The sequence below is a fragment of the Hemiscyllium ocellatum genome, chromosome 23 (genome assembly GCF_020745735.1).
Source record: "Hemiscyllium ocellatum isolate sHemOce1 chromosome 23, sHemOce1.pat.X.cur, whole genome shotgun sequence".
In the NCBI taxonomy this organism is placed as follows: domain Eukaryota; kingdom Metazoa; phylum Chordata; class Chondrichthyes; order Orectolobiformes; family Hemiscylliidae; genus Hemiscyllium; species Hemiscyllium ocellatum.
The window spans coordinates 20,928,594-20,946,423 of NC_083423.1; the positions used below are offsets into that span (position 1 = coordinate 20,928,594).

At 44.4% G+C, this 17,830-nt stretch overlaps 1 protein-coding gene across 1 annotated transcript in view; it reads right to left on the bottom strand.

Annotated features, from left to right (window-relative positions):
- shank3a (SH3 and multiple ankyrin repeat domains 3a) overlaps window positions 1–17,830 on the bottom strand; it is a 994,510-nt gene that overhangs the window by 269,334 nt on the left and 707,346 nt on the right. The window contains exon 15 of the mRNA XM_060842760.1: window positions 1,384–1,466. Coding sequence (XP_060698743.1) covers window positions 1,384–1,466 — 83 coding nt within the window. The remainder of the gene's footprint in view (window positions 1–1,383; window positions 1,467–17,830) is intronic.

A 17,830-nucleotide genomic window follows, 5' to 3' on the forward strand; every position in this document is an offset into this window, starting at 1 on the left:
ACAGTGAATCTTGTTCTATATGATTGAGAAACGGGAAGTGAGAAGAGTTAGATATAAAAGTGGAATGGACTTTGAATCCTGTTATATACAATATAGGACAGTCAATCCTTTACTTTAAAATAAAAGAATGGTCAGACAACTTTGTTATTCACATTAGAAGATAGAAGAGTGAATCCTATTTGATCCATGAAGGAAAGGACAATGCTATACATAACAGAGTAACAGACAGCAAATCCTATTATATATAAAAATAAGATTTTGCAATGTATCCTGTTTCTGTACAAAGAAAGAACGGTCAGTGAATCTGTTAGGTACAAGTGAGGAAGAATGGTAAATCTCATTATGTGGAGGGTCAGAGATTATAGAGAAAAGATAGGTAAGACAGTAAATCATTTTGCATTCAATAATGGGATGGACAGTGAAGTCTGTTATACAGAACAGGTGGTAAATAAATCCGAATACATATTGTAGTGAAGGGACCTATAGTTTTGCTGTGTGCAATGCCATTATAAATGGTGATACATTATGAAGTATGGGATTCATGCTCTGTATCTGAGGATAGCTGTACCATATGTCCTATAATATATAGTTTTCATTTGCATCAATAGCTGGACATGTGATTTTGTGAAGTCAGATTAACGTACATATCCTGAAAAGTGCGGTCATTCACTTCCGTGCATATACAGTTACATGCACAATACATACACATGCACTCATACATGCTGCAGCTACTGACACAGATACTCAAAGTGTGGCAAGTATTTTACGGGTACATTCTGACTATATTCTAAGACAGTATCCTTCTAGCCTCTGAGAAAAAAAACTGCACTCGGGAGAAAGGCTCTGATGCTTCTGGCTTTAGCTGCTTTTAACAGTGATTCTGTGCTCCATCTACTAAACCTGCTATTCCCAACACATACATGGCTCATTCTGAAATATTTACAAAACAGGCAAATATGTCAACCATATTTTTACACCAGTGTTTGGCATAGCTGTCAGTTTTTAAGATAGATGAAAATGGCTATTCTGTTGTTTCTTTCTAGCTGCAGTTATGCTGCCTGCAACGATGAAAAGAACGATGAATAGAACATTGTCTATGGTAAAGCATGAATTCACCCTGCTTATCTTTACAATACGGTTATAACAATGGTTCCTTATCATGTTGCAAGTATCACAAAGATTGAAGATGCTGAGACTAAACTAGCAACACAGGATCAAGCTGTTAAACTGGATGGATTCACAAGGGATGACAGAAGCAGTGTGAAAAATTCCCAGGCAAAATACAAATTCGCGATCAGCTGTACCATTACGATTCCAGCTTATTATGTGCCTGGGTGTTTCACAAAGGAAAAATAAGGGAATCAGGAATGCAGCAAATCCCACCTTTAGCTCCTCGGAGGACAAAGCCATATCCCTCGTTCTCCTTCTTCTGAAGCACTGCTGTCTTCTCCTCGATGACATAATCACTGTGAGAAAAAGACAAGAGGGGCGCTGGGTTACTTTTCACAACCATCTTCAAAAGGTGATCAGCAGCATTCAGCAGCAGCAGCAAAGTCTTGATTGTATGGATGTGTATGTGTGCGTATGTATGTATGTGTGTGTATGTGTGCGTGTGTGTTTTTCTCTCTTCTGCACAGAGGCTGGAGTTAACAAAATAAAGCTGGGTTGTTTGCTGGCTAAGACACTCGCACACATACACAAACACACATACACACACACATATACACACACACACACACACACACACACACACACACCTCAGTCACTCTCGCAGCATTCAGTTCTCATTCCCCTTTCTCTATTTAAACCCCACCCCAAATGCCTTTGTCCTCCCCCCTTCACAAAGCCTGTTGCATAATGTACAGAGGGAAAAAAAATCAAGCAAGTGCTGATCTAACGTTTCAGTCTGATGTCTATAACATAAGCCAGCTGCTGTGTGTTAATTACATGCAAGGGAACTTCCTACAGGCTCGAAGAGTCACTCACATACACACGCTGTCAGAGAGGAAAAAAAGCTGATTCTCATTTGCGGAAAGCAATAGTGTGAGTGTGAACAATTAGCAAACCAGCAGCAGAAAATTCGATAGACATCACAAATGCAATCTTCCCATAAGCCAACCTACAGAGATTTGCTTCATAAACCATTGGGGCTCAGTAATTGGTGGCTCCGATTAGGGGCAGGAAACAAACAAATCAATTCTGCATTTCAAACAGATAAATGTATTCCCTTTAAACACATGCAACAAATGACCAAGCAGCTTACCCGATAAATAGCGTAGCTTTAAGAGGTGTATTTGGTTCTTTTTTTAATTGAAGAAAAGTTGAGACAGAGGTGATGTGTGGTCTGCTTCAAAGCCCATAAAGCAAACACCTTGTGAGATCTTTTTTTGTTGTAAAATTGGAACAATTGAAGCAGCCTGAATGGTGGGGGTCAAGTTCCCATAAAACCAGGATTTTAATTTTAGTTTTTCAGTAGCAGTCACTGCTGGGGTATTGAAGCCGGATGTGGAAGCTGTTCTTTCTCTCTCTGTTACGACTAAAAGCTGGGGGTTCTCTTCCTGCTGCTAGAATTGCATGTGAGACAATCTATTTTACTGAATTTGCCTTTGCCAACAGTGTGTTCATGGAATGTTACAATATTGGAACGGTTACTGTTTAGTAGTTAAATCATCTATCATTCTGTTAAATTTTCCAAAACAGTTAAGCTATTCCAATTCTTTCTTTTGCTGTACTTTTACTATTGTGTATGAGTAAAGAATGTTTTACTTCAAGCCTGGCACTTTGACAAATCAAATTGCATCTGGATCACAATACCTGGCACTTGTCTTGAAAATAAGTTGGGGTTTAGGTAATCTTCTTTATATATTTTGAGTGGGTTTGGTCTGGTCCATAACAATAGCATTCATAAAGACTACTGCCAATCATACGACCTATCAATTCCTTTTAGTTATTTCACAAAGAAGAATTGGCTGAATTCTCTAATGGATAGATAACCATCTCTGAAACGTTGTTGGGAATTGTGCATAGGAATCTTGTGGAATCCTCATCATAGCAGACTCAAGAAAATAAAGATTCCATTGAACAATAACCTATGATGGGAAATTGTCCATTTAAATCAGATAGTTTCAAGGTTTATGCTGGAGTAAGGTAAATAGCTCCTTAGGAAAGTTTAGATTACTAAACACCTCGTTTAACTCCTTAGTAACCGTTCAACTGACCTCACACACCTCCAGCTGTATTCACCAAACCAGAAACACCACCAGAATCTGATCTGACTCCTCATTCCTGCTCCACAGGCCTGACACTCCCCCTGCATGCCTGAAGGCCACAGACCGCCTTGACACAGTCTTCTGAGACCTGACCATCACCGCCAGACCCAACATCCTGGATCCTGACATTCCCTCTGCCACCTGACAGCAGTACCCCATCCAATATCTTCCACCCACTGACCTACCCAAACACTCCATTATTGACTTATAACCCTTCGCTGCCTTGTGCCCTGGGACACTACTTACTGGTACCCTACCCACCTGGAGCTCCACTCCCCAACCAAAAGGCACTCTCATCACCCAGCTCCATACCCCCTAACCACTTGGTATTCTATGTCCCTAAGACTCTACATTCCTGACACTCTCTCCTGTACCACTCAGAACCCTACACATCTGGTGTCCTACTTACCTGGCACACCTGGAAGCTGACCTGCCTTTGACCCTAACCTCTACCCATCTGGAACCTTTTGTATAGGAACTGTGACCCCAGCCATCTGGCACCACACCGTCCCAGCTCTCTAATCTCACACTGATTTAATACACTTACCCTTTAACAGGGCCTGTCAAAATGGCTGTCTATGTTTGCCTTCCCCCAATTGATCTACATTACGAAGACCTGCCAGAATAGAAGTACAGCTCTGGATTTCTGAAACAACCCTGATCAGAATCTCTTTGCAGAAATGTAGAGCTCTTTCATTGATTAAAAACCGAGGGGGTTGGTAATTGGTGTGTGATTACCATTCCTTGGAAAATCTGGCCGATTGTGACAGAGGAAACAATTGTTCAGTAATTTCCAACGAGTTATTGAATTGTATGTAATTGTCAATATGTCGAGCATTAGGCTTACCTCAGAAATTATGAAATAACATCAGCCTTTTCTGTCAAAAGCGTTCTCAACTTTGAAGATGAGAGACTTGAGCACATAAACTAGGTTGATACACCAGAGCAGCACTGAGGGAGCACTGCAATGTTTGATGTGCAGTATATTGGATGAAACATTAAACTGAAACTCTGTATGATTTCTCAGGTTGATGTAAAATATTCCATAATACTTTTGAAGAGGAACTGATACACTTCACACTGCTTAAAACTCTGATGTATCCCATGCTCCTCACTTTACTCATTGTATTAGTTAACCATTATCCCTCAATCAATGCTTAAAACAGATAACAATTTCAACACACAGGTCCTGCTCAAAATCTGAAATGAAAGCAGGAAATTTTGAAATGCTTAGTAAGTCTGATTGCATCTGCAAAGCAAGAAACAGTTAAAATTTCATGTTCATGTTCATGACCCTGTATCTGATGACCTGAAAGTTCAACTTTGTTTTCCATTCCATAGCCAGACCCTGGTGATTGGGGCTGAAGGGGGCTATTATAAGTGTGAATTTCTTCAAGGGCAAAGCAATCTGGCATTGATGTGGATAGCCACCTATCTGGTGCAACTACAAAAGTCTTGTTTATTAAGCAACATGAAAAGTATCACCAACTGCAATTATTCCATTTAATTTTTTTTAATTTCAAAAATATACTTTATTCATAAAATATTTTGATGATCTGTACAATTGGTCATGCCATACATACGTAAACATTCCATTTCCTTGCATATAGAGATTGAGTAATCATTCCTATACACAGTTGTGTAAGTTTACTATCCATATATTTAGTGGAGGCATCAGTGGAGCCCACTTACTGTGTGGGCCCCCTGGTCTTTAGGCAGGCAGACGTTACACGGTGGTCTTTCCCCACCGCGCCTTGGCGGCGCTGCCCCAAGCTTCAGCGTGTCCCTCAACACGTAGTCCTGGACCTTGTCTTGGAATGTGCCAGTCCACAACACTCAGTTGGGGTCAGCTCCTTCAGCTGGAAGATCAACAGGTTTCGGACAGATCAAAGAGCGTCTTTCACCGAGTTGATGATCCTCCAGGCACAGACCGTACAGCATGGAGTCCCGCATCATGGACCTGCTCAGGACGAGCCTCGACAAGCACCACTGTATTCCTCTCCAGACTTCCTTTAGGTAGGCACATGCCAGAAGGAGGTGTGTGGCAGTCTCGTCCCCCCCGCAGCTGCTTCGAGGGCAGTGTGCGGTGCGGCTGAGAGTCCGGGCCTGTATAAAGGATCTCACTGACAGAACCCTTCTCACCACCAGCCAAGCCATGCCTTGGTGCTTGTTGGAAAGTTCTGGCGATGTGGCATTCTGCCAAATGGCTTTGACAGTCTGCTCAGGGAACCACTCGACAGGATCCGCCCTCTCCTTTTCCCGAAAGGTCTCAAGGATACTACGTGCTGACCACATCCTGATGGTCTTGTGCTCAAAGGTGTTTTTCTTCATAAATTTCTCCACGAAAGACAGGTGATACGGAACGATCCAACTACTCGGAGCGTTCCGTGGCAGCGAGGCCAGGCCCATCCTTCGCAACACCGGGGACAGGTAGAACCTCAGTATGTAGTGACATTTGGTGTTTGCGTACCAGGGATCCACGCACAGCTTGATGCAGCCACACACAAAGGTAGCCATCAGGGTGAGGGTGGGATATGGTGTGTTTTTTCCCCCATTGCCCAGAGCTTTGTACATTGAGTTCCCTTCGGACCCGGTCCATCTTTGATCTCCATATAAATTGGAAGATGGACCAGGTGACTGCGACGGCACAGGTTCTGGGAATAGGCCAGATCTGTGCCACATATAACAACCCTGCCAGTGCCTCACACCTGATGACCAGGTTTTTACCTGCCATGGAGAGCGACCGTAACTTCCATCTGCCCAGTTTCTGCCTCACTTTCTTGTGACTTGGCGCACGCCCCGGCCCTTCCGAATCAAATATCCAGCACCTTCAGGTGGTTGGTCCTGACGGTGAAGGGGATCGAGGATTGGTCGTCCCAGTTCCCGAAGAGCATGGCCTCGCTCTTGCCTCGGTTTACCTTGGCCCCTGAGGCCCATTTGAACTGGTCACTTATGCACAAGAGTCTGTGCACGGAGAGCGGATCTGAGCAGAAAATGGCGACATCATCCATGTACAGGGAGGCCTTAACCTGCAGGCCCCAGCTGCCAGGAATAGTCACTCCTCTCAGGCTCATATCTTTCCTGATGGAATCGGCAAATGGCTCTATGCAACACACAAGCAAGGCAGGAGAGAGAGGGCAGCCCTGCCTGACTCCAGATCTGACTGGGAAGCTATCTGATTCCCACCCATTGACTGAGACTGCACTGACAATGTTGGTGTAGAGCAGTCTGATCCAATTGCAGATTCCCTCCCCAAAGCCCATTTTGGAGAGAACATCTCTCATATACCTGTGTGATATCCTGTCAAAGACTTTCTCCTGGTCCAGGCTGATCAGGCAGGCATCCAACCCGCTGTTCTGCACGTAGGCGATTGTATCCCTGAGGAGTGTGAGACTCTCAGCGATCTTCCTGTCCGGTACAGCACAGGTTTGGTCAGGGTGGATCACTGACCCCAGAGCAGACCTGACCCGGTTGGTGATGACCTTTGCCAAGATTCAATAGTGAGATTGGTCTCCAATTTCTGATTTCCTCCCTCTCCCCCTTCCGCTTGTAGATGAGGGTGATGATGCCTTTCCTCATGGTTTCACTCATGGTACCTGCCTGAAGCATACTGACATACACCTCCAGCAGGTCCTGGCCAATCAAGTCCCACAGAGCGGAATAGAGCTCGACTGGTAAGCCGTCGCTTCCAGGAGTTTTATTCTTTTCGAAGGACTCGAGGGCCTTGGTCAGCTCGTCCAGAGATAGTGGCTGGTCCAGCCTCTCCCATGTTCTATCGTCTAAGACCTCCGTGATAGAGGACAGGAACGACTGGGCGGCCGCCCTGTTGGTTGGCTTTGAGTCATACAGACTGGCATAGAAGGATATGCTGGTCCTCATGACGTCAGCCTGAGATGACGTTACTGAGCCATCTCCTTCCTTCAGGCTGCTGAGCACGTAGATTTCTTTGTGCACCTTCTGGAAGAAGGAACGTGAGCACGTCTGGTCCTGCTCCACGGTGTGGATCCTGGACCACAAGATTATCTTGGAGGCCTCTGAGGCAAAGAGCGAGGCTTGCTGGCCCTTCACCTCCTGGAGGTCCTCTGTGGCATCGACCCCCATTGTCTGCAGCAGGAGCAGGTTCTGCATACTTCCCTGGAGCTGGAACAGTTTTCCCCATCTCTCTCTCGCCTCCTGAACACCTTTGAGGATGAAGAACCTCTTGTTCCCTTTTACTGTTTCCCACCGGTCCGCTGGAGACTCAAACAGGGGCTTCACGGTTCTCCAACCTGCGTAGTCCCTCTTGTGCTCCTCAATGTTTCCAGGGATCAACAGTTTGGTGTTTAGCTTCCACGTTCCCTTACCCACCCGCTGCTCGTCCTGTAGGTGACAGTCGGCCAGCAGGAGGCAGTGGTCAGAGAAGAACACCGGCTTGACGTTGGTGGATCTGACCGAGAGGGTTCAGGACACAAACAGGTAATCTATCCTTGAGCGGATAGACCCGTCTGCCCGTGACCAGGTGTATCTACACTACGCTCCATCTGCAGGGGTGTTGAAGACATCATGCAGCTTGGCATTTTTGACCGTTTCCAATAGGGCTCTGGACGTGGCGTCCAGTTTACTGTCCCCCCCGCCGGATCGTCCATCTGCATCAATGATACAGTTGAAGTCTCCAGCCAGAATGACCAGCCTGGACGTAGACAGCAACAGTGGAAGCTGCTGCAGGACGGCCAACCGTTCCCTCTTACCCACTGGGGCGTACACATTAATCAGTCTTGGGGGAGCCTTTCTATACATGACATCAGCGATGGGGAGGCGCCCGCCCACCACCTCCTTAACCTCGGAGATGGTGAAGTTGCCTCCTCGCAACAGGATACCCAGGCCGGAGGTGCGGCTATCATTGCCCCCGATCAAACTGATGGCCCATTGGCCCACAAGCTCGACCATCTCCTGTAGCTGCTGAGGTGCGGTATCCCACACTCCTGCAGAAACAGGACATTGGCTTTAACATTGGCCAGGAAGGCCATCTTAGAGACAAATCGCGTAGCAGATTTAATGCTACGCACATTAATACTGGCAATTTTTATCCCCATTTCAACAGTTTATCAGGTTACCAGTGTCCATTTGCTGTTGGCCCTGCCTCTCTGGGGTAGCTATCTGTATCCCTGTGGTGAACACGAACTGCTGGACACTCACAGGGCTGAGGTAGCTGTCTGGTTCCACGCTGCAGGCATTTCCCTGCTCTGGTGTCTTCGGGTCAGGACCAGGGTTTGCACAGTCCTGTTCTCTGTCTGACAGCGGGTCTGTCCGAGGAGCGCTGCTCCCAGTTATCTGGAGCTGTGGGGCGGTGGATACCTCCTGGTTCTCACTGGGTGGGGGGTGGGCTTTACCAGCCCCCTCAGAGGGTTCATCATTTCCTGTTTGGGGAGGGTGCTGCCCTCCTTTCTCCCCGTGGCATTCTGTCTCTTCCCTCCTTGTGCCCGTCCTCACCATCTGAAGAGCTGGCTCATGCAGGTGTCGTTTCCCCCTTTTGCTGGGTGGCTTTGGGGGCCTGGCCAGGTTTCCTCTTCCTGTTTATTACAAGAATCCAGTCCTCTGCCCCCTTGGTTTGCTGTTCCTCCATTTCCTCCGGCTGTCCAGTGGGAGCTTGGATTGGCTGCTGTCTGCTCCACTCCATCCTTCTGGGTGCCCCCTGACACCGTTCCCCTGCTGGTTTGTGGTACCTTGCTGGCCTTTTGTGATCCACGGCTTGTGTTGCCACCTCCGGCCATCTGTAGGTGGTGGGCCCTCGTCTTGGGCAGGCCTTGTACACGTGGCCTGCGTTTCCGCACAGATTACAGTTCTTGGCCTCTTTACATTTCTTGGTTGCGTGACCCTCCTTCTTGTAGTTCCGACAAACGTTCACCTTACAGTCCACCACCATGTGGCCTGACCTCCCACAGGTTCGGCACATTTTCGGCGGCCCTGTGTCCATCAGGAATCCTCTGCTTCCTCCGATTGCAAAGCTGGAAGGCAGATAGAGGATGTTCCCATTGGCATCGACCCTGAGAGTTATCCTGACCTGCTGCTTGCTGGTCCAGATCCTGAAAGGATCGACCACATCGGTGCTTTCTCCCTCGACCTGGACATATCTTCTCAGGGAGGTCAGGACGTCAGCTGCTGGGATGTGGGGGTTGTACATATGAATCATAACCACCTGACTCCTCTGTGCAGGAAGCACACACAATGGGACCGCAGACAAGATGGAGAACAGAGATTCCCCTTCCTTCTCCTTGAAGACCTGCAGGAGTTGTTCACACTGCTTCACACTCCTGAAGGTCACGTCGAAATAGCCTGCCCCAGGGAGGGACAGTACACATCCGCTGCATCAGACCTATAGCACTCCAGCAAAACCTTCTTGACAAACACCGTCTGACCAACCGGTGTACAATCCTCCACTTTCTTCACAGTCACACGGACTGTGTTGCAAATGTCCTGGTTGGGACTGCAGGCAGCTGCTGAGGCCATAGCTCTGAGGTTGGCTGCTCCCTGAATTGGCGTTAGGCCAGCATGAAGATCCACCAAGAGCAGGTCAGCACAACCAAACAATCCTCCAACGTCCAATCACGATCCGGCAATGATCTCCACTAGTTCTGACGTCTCGAAGCTCCACTCTTGATCCTGGTATCTCCCCTGCCAGGTAAGTATACTAGAGACTGTGAGGAACTCACTCGCCTCAGGTCTGTCTCCTATCAGCTTCAAGTCTCTGACCATGCCCCTGTGACTCCTATTTGGGTAATGGTTACTGGACTCAAACAAGTAATAACTTTTTCAGACCCATACATATAGTTTCACTCTCAAGTCTTACCTCCCTCATATCATTTGCTTATATGGCAAGGACAAATACATTAGCCCTTGTGCTGTTTCTGGCCCTTGGCCAAACACCTGATTCAAGCAGAGCAATCCTGCCCCCCCGACCCGGGCACAGCAGACTCTCTAGAGCCTTAGGCCTTAGCTATCACATCTAGATGAGCCCACCTGTACTCTTTTCTATCTGAACATGCTCTCTTCAAAGTTGAGAGAATGTTTTTTTTTGGCTAGAAAATAATTGACTTGGATTGTCTTCTGGACAGTCTGAGGTCTGAAGTCCTCAAGTGGAGGACCTTTAATTTTTAATATTGCTTTCTCAGAGGATTCTAATAATATACAGTAATTGGTTATAACTGACTGTGTGCTCTCTGTGGTAGCAGATAATTTCTTTTTGCTGTATCTTGGATCTTTGCGTATTGTTGTCTCCTCTCAGTGGTTTTTTTTCCAAGGTTTTGTATGTTCCATATCTTAAATTGGTGCTAGTAGAATTTGGTTCCCATTCTGCCTGTAGACCTATGCTGAAACAGATAAGTTTAACGTTTTGAATAATTTAGACTCTCTCCTTTCATCACAGTGATTGAATAATTCATGAGACCCATGAATTCACCTGCTCAGTTGTGTTACCTAGAGGTGCATTCTTGCTTGATTGCAACACCCTTCACTGTTGTCGGGGGATTCTTTTTTTGGAAAGTAGGGAGGATGAACGTTTTGCTTGAACTTGTCCCTTTTTTAAATCGCGCAGTATCTAATGTCATCAATAATTGTTCGCTATGCTGTGCTGTAGTCGAACTCAGTTCAGTTGTGAATATTTACATTGGCTCAAGTGGTATAGGAAATTCAGTTGCTTTTTCTTTGCTTGTACTTTATTTAAACTCTGTTACAACTTGGAATCTGAACTTTCTTCAGCATTGATCACAATGGAAAATATTTCAACCGAACCACGACAGTCATAGTTTCCATCTCATTCCAGTATGAAACCTTTTTTTAAAATTCCAATATGACAAACCTCAGGAAATTCTGCTATCTGTTTAGGTTCCTCTTTGATCTTGCACAGTGCAGCAAAAATCTTTGACTAATTTCTCCTTTACCTTTGTTGTTGAACCTCTTCGACTTTTGAAAGAGATTGAGTCTAACAGACAATGTTCTGCTCAGCGGTGAAAATTCTTGGTTATGATGCACCTACAGTTAGTCCCAATTTAGGAATTAGGCAAAAGTGAGGACTGCAGATGCTCGATCAGAGCAGTGCTGGAAAAGCACAGCAGGTCAGGCTGCATCTGAGGAGCAGGAAAATTGATGTTTCAGGCAAAAGCCCTTCACCGGGAATGAAGGCAGGGAGCCTCCAGGCTGGAGAGATAAATGGGAGTGGAGTGGGGCTGGGAAGAAGGTAGCAAAGAGTACAATAGCTGGATGGCGGTGGGGATGAAGGTGATAGGTCAGAGAGGAGGGTGGAGCGGATAAGTGGGAAGGAAGATTGACAGGTAGGACTGGTCATGAGGATAGTGCTGAACTGGTAGGTTGGAACTGGGGTAAGGTGGGGAGAGGGGAAATGAGGAAACTGGTGAAGTCCACATTGATGCCATGGGGTTGAAGTGTTGCGAGGCGGAATATGAGGCGTTCTTCTTCCAGGCGTTGAGTGGTGAGGGAGTGGCGGTGGAGGAGGCCCAGGACCTGCAAGACCTCAGCAGAGTGGGAGGGGGAGTTGAAAACATCTCCGGGATACCGCACCAATCAACCCCACCACCCCGTGCCCAATTTATAAACGTCTAACTCTCAAATGCTCGCATTTATGAATGTTATCCCATCCAGATGAGTATCAATATTAAATTTAAAGATCTGACATGTGAGTATTACCTCGAACTTAAGAACGGCTATTTTATGTTGTACTTATTGTGCTCCGACCTCTACACAAACTCATTTGCAAATTGACTCAAGAACAGAATATGTTCCCAACGCAGGGACTGCCTATGTAGGATTTTCTCGTTACTCATGTCCCTTATGTTAGGAAGTTGCTCAATGAACTTCAGTCAGCTTTAAGCAATGCTTTATTAACCAAAGCCAGCTATTTGATAATACTGTGACATTAGCATTGGTGTCAAAGTTGGAATCATGGAATGATAATTGACATAAATGTCTGCATGGCAAATGCATTGTCTGGGCTATGGAATTCCCCTAAGGAATCTTTACGTTCCTCTCCTATGGAAAGATGTTCTACCTCATTTATCTTTTTGCGTGGGCCGTTTATTGGTCTTTTGCTTTTCTATGGCTGTTTTTTTTTCTCTTCAATGCATTTTCTAAAACTTAACTACTTTCTTGCAATAAAAACATTTGTTTTTTAAAAGCCGGGTTCTGCTCTCATCTGCAAGGTGTTGTATATTTATGTAACAATATTGGACTGTCACTTTAACATGCCAAACATGTGACATGCGAGCACATCATCGGCCCTTTATAGAACATAGAACATAGAACATAGAAGGATACAGCGCAGTACAGGCCCTTCGGCCCTCGATGTTGCGCCGACCGAATCCTACCTAACCTATACTAGCCCAATAACTTCCAAATGCCTATCCAATGCCCGCTTAAATGACCATAAAGAAGGAGAGTTCACCACTGATACGGGCAGGGCATTCCATGAACTCACAACCCGCTGTGTGAAGAATCTACCCCTAACATCTGTCCTATACCTACCACCCCTTAATTTAAAGCTATGTCCCCTAGTAACACCTGACTCCATTAGCGGTAAAAGGTTCTTAGTATCTACCCTATCTAAACCCCTAATCATCTTATACACTTCTATCAGATCTCCCCTAAACCTTCTCTTCTCCAATGAGAACAGCCCCAAGTGCCTCAGCCTTTCCTCATAAGATTTTCCTACCATTCCAGGCAACATCCTGGTAAACCTCCTCTGCACTTGTTCTAAAGCTTCCACATCCTTCCTATAGTATGGCGACCAAAACTGCACACAATACTCCAGATGAGGCCGCACCAGAGTCTTATACAACTGCAACATGAAAACATTTTTGGAGGGAAACAGTTTTGTTTAACTTGCTGCTTTGTAGAGTGAATGACCTCCTGCAATGGTTAAGCACGTCGGACTCCTATCCTTCTTGAAGCTAACAAGAGAAGAAATGTAGTGATGAGGATAAAAACTGCTTTGAGATCCATCAGGGCAATCCACTCATTCGTCAAAAAAAAATTAAAAAATAACATGTTCCTAACTTCAGATTCTAAGGCAAAAAAATCAAAAGATGCAATCACTGCATTGAAACAGGTAAAGTCAGTAAAAACAAAGAAAGGAATTCACCCCAGGGAAGAGTTGAACAATGCACAAAAAGGTCATCACATTCTCCATACTAAAGGAACACTGAGTAACAAGTACCTTCCACAGAGGGAAGTGTTTTGAGCTAGGGGGTAAAGTCTCGAAAGAAAACAGGCAGCCTCAGGAATACCGTGTTTTAATTGGAAAGAACAAAGGTGTGCTAAAATTTTCATGGTACATTGTACAATGCAGGCCCTTTTCATTTTAAAACAAATTTAGAATGACTGGAAATTTTGGTGCCATATGACGAAAATACAGAAAGCTGGAACTCCTACATGGAGAGGTTCCATTGTTCAAGCAAACAAAATTGAAGCAGATATAATAATCCCTCTGTTCTTGAGTATTATGAGGGAAAACTTTTAACCTCCTGAAGAATCTGGTACGACCAGAGAAACTGAGTCTCAAAACTTAACAAGAAATAACTACCTGATGAAGGAACAGCACTCTGAAAGTCAGTGCTTCCAAATACAGAACACCAGCAATTTTCCGAATGACACGGACGGGGAGTATTTTGTTCGGATAATCGAATGTTCGGATAACTGATCTGATGGCCGCGGGGAGCAGGTGAGAGTCCAGATTGCAGTTCCCCTGGTGGCCAGTGGTGTCGCGCGTTCCCCTTGCTACAGGCATTTGTGGAGGGTACTTGTTACTCACAGTGTCCCTTGCAGTTCCCCTGGTGGCCCCGGATCCAGTTTCTCTTGCTCGGTCAGTTTTCTTATTTAAGCCTTTATTTAATGTGTAGCTATTATGTTACAACGGAGGATCTTGTTTCAAACAGAGTATCATACTTCAAATGATACAGTGTAAGATGGATCAAGAGATTTTTATGCCCTCAGGTCTCAGGCTTTGTTGTTGTTAGATTTTACGCAAGCATCAGGTCCTTGAGATCTTGTTCGGATAATTCGAAATTCGGATAATCGAGGTTCAGATAACCGAGGCCGCCTCGTAACCCTGTCAGACTATAACCTGGTGTTGTGTGGTTTTTAACTTTGTCCACCCCAGTCTAACACCGGCACCTTCACATCATGGAAGAAATAGTAGGAATACTACAGGACCATTTTTCATCAAAGCCATCAACGATTTTTGAAAGATTTAGATTCCACAAATGCAACCTGCGTGATGTTGAATCTATCTCCTGGCTGTAGCAATTTTACAGAATTTAGTAGAATTTTGAGTGTTTGGAGACAGCTGAAGTTATGCTATTAGAGATAGACTGGTGTGTGGTTTAAGATGTGAAGCAATCCAGAAAAGATTATTAACGGAAAGGAATCTAGACTTCAAGAAAGCACTGCAATAGGCAGCCTCAATTGAGTAAGCAGCCCAGGAAGTTCAGTTAAGTTCAAGCATGACATTTCACATAATGGTGGCTGAGAAAGTTCACAAAATGGCAGCTGAGTGAGGAGCACTAACACAGGCTCAAACCTGCCATTGGTGTGAAAAGCAGGTCACACAGCAGCAAATTGTATGCAGAAACTGTGGCAAAAAGGTCACATTGGATGGGTTTGTTTGAAGGAGACACATGAACATACAGCAACAGTTCAGAAATCAAAGAGTCTACATCAGTACAAAAAGGGCATGAGAAAAGCCCCAACTCAGACTGAAAAGGAGTTGTTATTGAATGTGCTGGCCATTGCTGGGGACACCAACTAATACCGAGGGACACCCTTAATGGCAAACTGGTAAGAATAGAGATGTACACTGGAGCAGCAGCTTCATTGATACCCGAAAGTCTGAGAAGTAGCTGATTCACATTGTGCCTCAAAAATTATACTAAGGACATACACAGTAGAAGTGATGTCTTTAGGGGCTTGTAACAAGGTTCAGTTATACAATCAGTCTAAAGATTTGTTCTTAGATGTTGTCATGAATATAATTGAAGAAAATCACACAAGTGGGCTGAAGTATGTCAGATTCTGATATTAAGCAACGACATGTTTTAAATAAACATGCCATTGTTTTTAACAGGGATCTAAAAGATCCTTGTCAAATTGAAAATCAAGGATGAGAAACAAGCAACATATTCCAAGGTTGGATAGTATCTTATGTAGACAGACCAACGGCTGAGGCAGAATCAGAGAGGCTGGTCAAGACAGGGATCCTTGAATATGTAAATGTGAGTGATTGAGCCATGCCTGTTATAGGCATGAACAAAGATGGATTGGCATGTATCTGCAGTCAGTTTAAGGTCACTATTAATCTGGTACTGTGTGCTGAGCAGTATCCTTTGCCTTTAATCAATGGCCGAATTGATGGACTAGTTGGAGATCAGCTTTTCAGTAAAATTGACTTTCGTCAATCGTTTCTCCATATAAATGTAAAGCTGGAGTCACAGAAATACTTGATAATTGTGACACAAAGGACTTTTGAAATATAAGAGGCTTCCATTTGAAATCAAAACTGCACCACATTATGGATCAGATTTTAAGCTGATTGGAAGGAGTGCAGTAATTACTTCAATTTGATTTTAGTGATGGGGAGAAATGAAAAAGAACATCTCCACAATTTAGATGCTTGAGACTTGATGATTATGGCCTCAGAGTGAGAAAGACAAATGTGATTTTTTTAAGTCTTCCATTGAACATTTCTGCCACATCATTAATGTGAAAGGATGACACAAATCACCTTCAAAAGTAGAAACCCAAACTGGGGCACCAGCACCTAAAAATGAAAGCCAACTACGATCACTTTTTGAGCTTGCTAACTTAGTGTGGCAGGTTTGCCCTAAATCTTGCAATCATTGTCAAGCCAATGCACAACTTACAAGGCCAAAATAATAACAGGAAGTGGGAAGATCAAGCCTTTACACTATCCAAGGAGGCTTGAACAAAGTCAGTTGGACTGAGTCACTATGACCCAAGTTAACATTGCAACTAACATACGATCCATCAAAATATGGAATGGGAGGAATCATTTCTCACATTATGGTGAAGAGAAGCCAACAGCTTTAGTATCAAGATAATTAAACAAAGCAGATATGGACTATGCACGTAGGAAGAAACTCTAGAAATCATTTTTGGCATTAGATGACTCCACCAAAACCTTTATGGCAAGGAGTTTACATGACTAACAGACCACAGAGCATTGACCACAATATTTAGGCTTCATACAGGGATATCTTTTATGTAAAGGTGGGTGTTGGTGCTATCAGCTCACACTCTTACAACCAAGCATCGACAATCCAACTTACCTGGGAATGCTGGTGGACATTCTAAATTGCCTTTGCCAAGTGAGTTGATTAAAAACTATCCTTATGTCGAAATTTTCCAGTTCAACAAGTTAGGAAGCATACCAGAAATTATCCACTATGACCAAAAGTGATGGACATGATACTTTGAGACAAGATCACAGGAACAAGCCTAGAACTGAAGCCATGTATCACATGGAAGCTAGAACTATCCACACAAGCAGAATGACTTCTGTGGGGAATATGTGTCATCATTCCACTACAGCTAAGGAAATGTATATTAAATGGACTACACGTAGGTCACTGTGATGTTTGCAGAGTGAAAGATTTACCCAGAGGCTGTCTTTGGTGGCCAGGGCTTGATTCTGAAATTGAGAAGACTGGAATATGTGCATTTTGTGCAACAGTGGGTAACCTACCTCCATTAGTGCTATTACACCCATGGGAATGGCTAGAAAGGTCTGGCAAAGAGTCCATATTGACTAATCCATACTGGATCTCATCGTGACTGATGTGCTTACTTGATGGCCTGAAGTTGCCATCATGAAGGCAGCATCTTTAGGGAAAATCATTGAAAATTTGGTGGTTTTCTTTGCAAGCATTGGTTCTCTGGAAGAAATTGTTATTGATAATGGTCCACACTTTATAGCACAAGAACTTAGAGACTATCTAAAGCAGAGATGTGGAGGTGTCAGTGTTGCACTGGGGTGGACAAGGTTAAAAGTAATTTAGAGTAAAAGATCTAAGTGTCATACAACTGATCAAAATGTCATATATCAGTTCTATGACACTGTGACCTTTTGCTATAAATTCTGTGTGCTATGATCCTGCCCACTAGCTACCTGATGAAGGAGCAGTGCTCTGAAAGTTTGTACTTCCAAATAAACTTGTTGGGACTATAACCTGGTGTTGTATGAGTTTTAGCTTTATCTAAAGCAGAATAGAATTCAACATATCCAATCAGGTCCTCATCACCCAACCACAAATAGTTTGGCAGAAAGTTTTGCTCAGAAATTGAAATATTCCTTAAAGATAACTCAAGATCAAGGATCACTAACCAAATGACTGAGACAATTTTTGTTAGCATACGGGAACACAACCCATGTGATGACTCAAAAGCTCTCTGACATTGCTCACAGTAAAGCTTCAGATGCACTCAACTTTTGATGTCCTGAAACTACCTATGACAAACGACATTGTTGATAGGAAACAATAGAATCAAGTTTTCCAGTG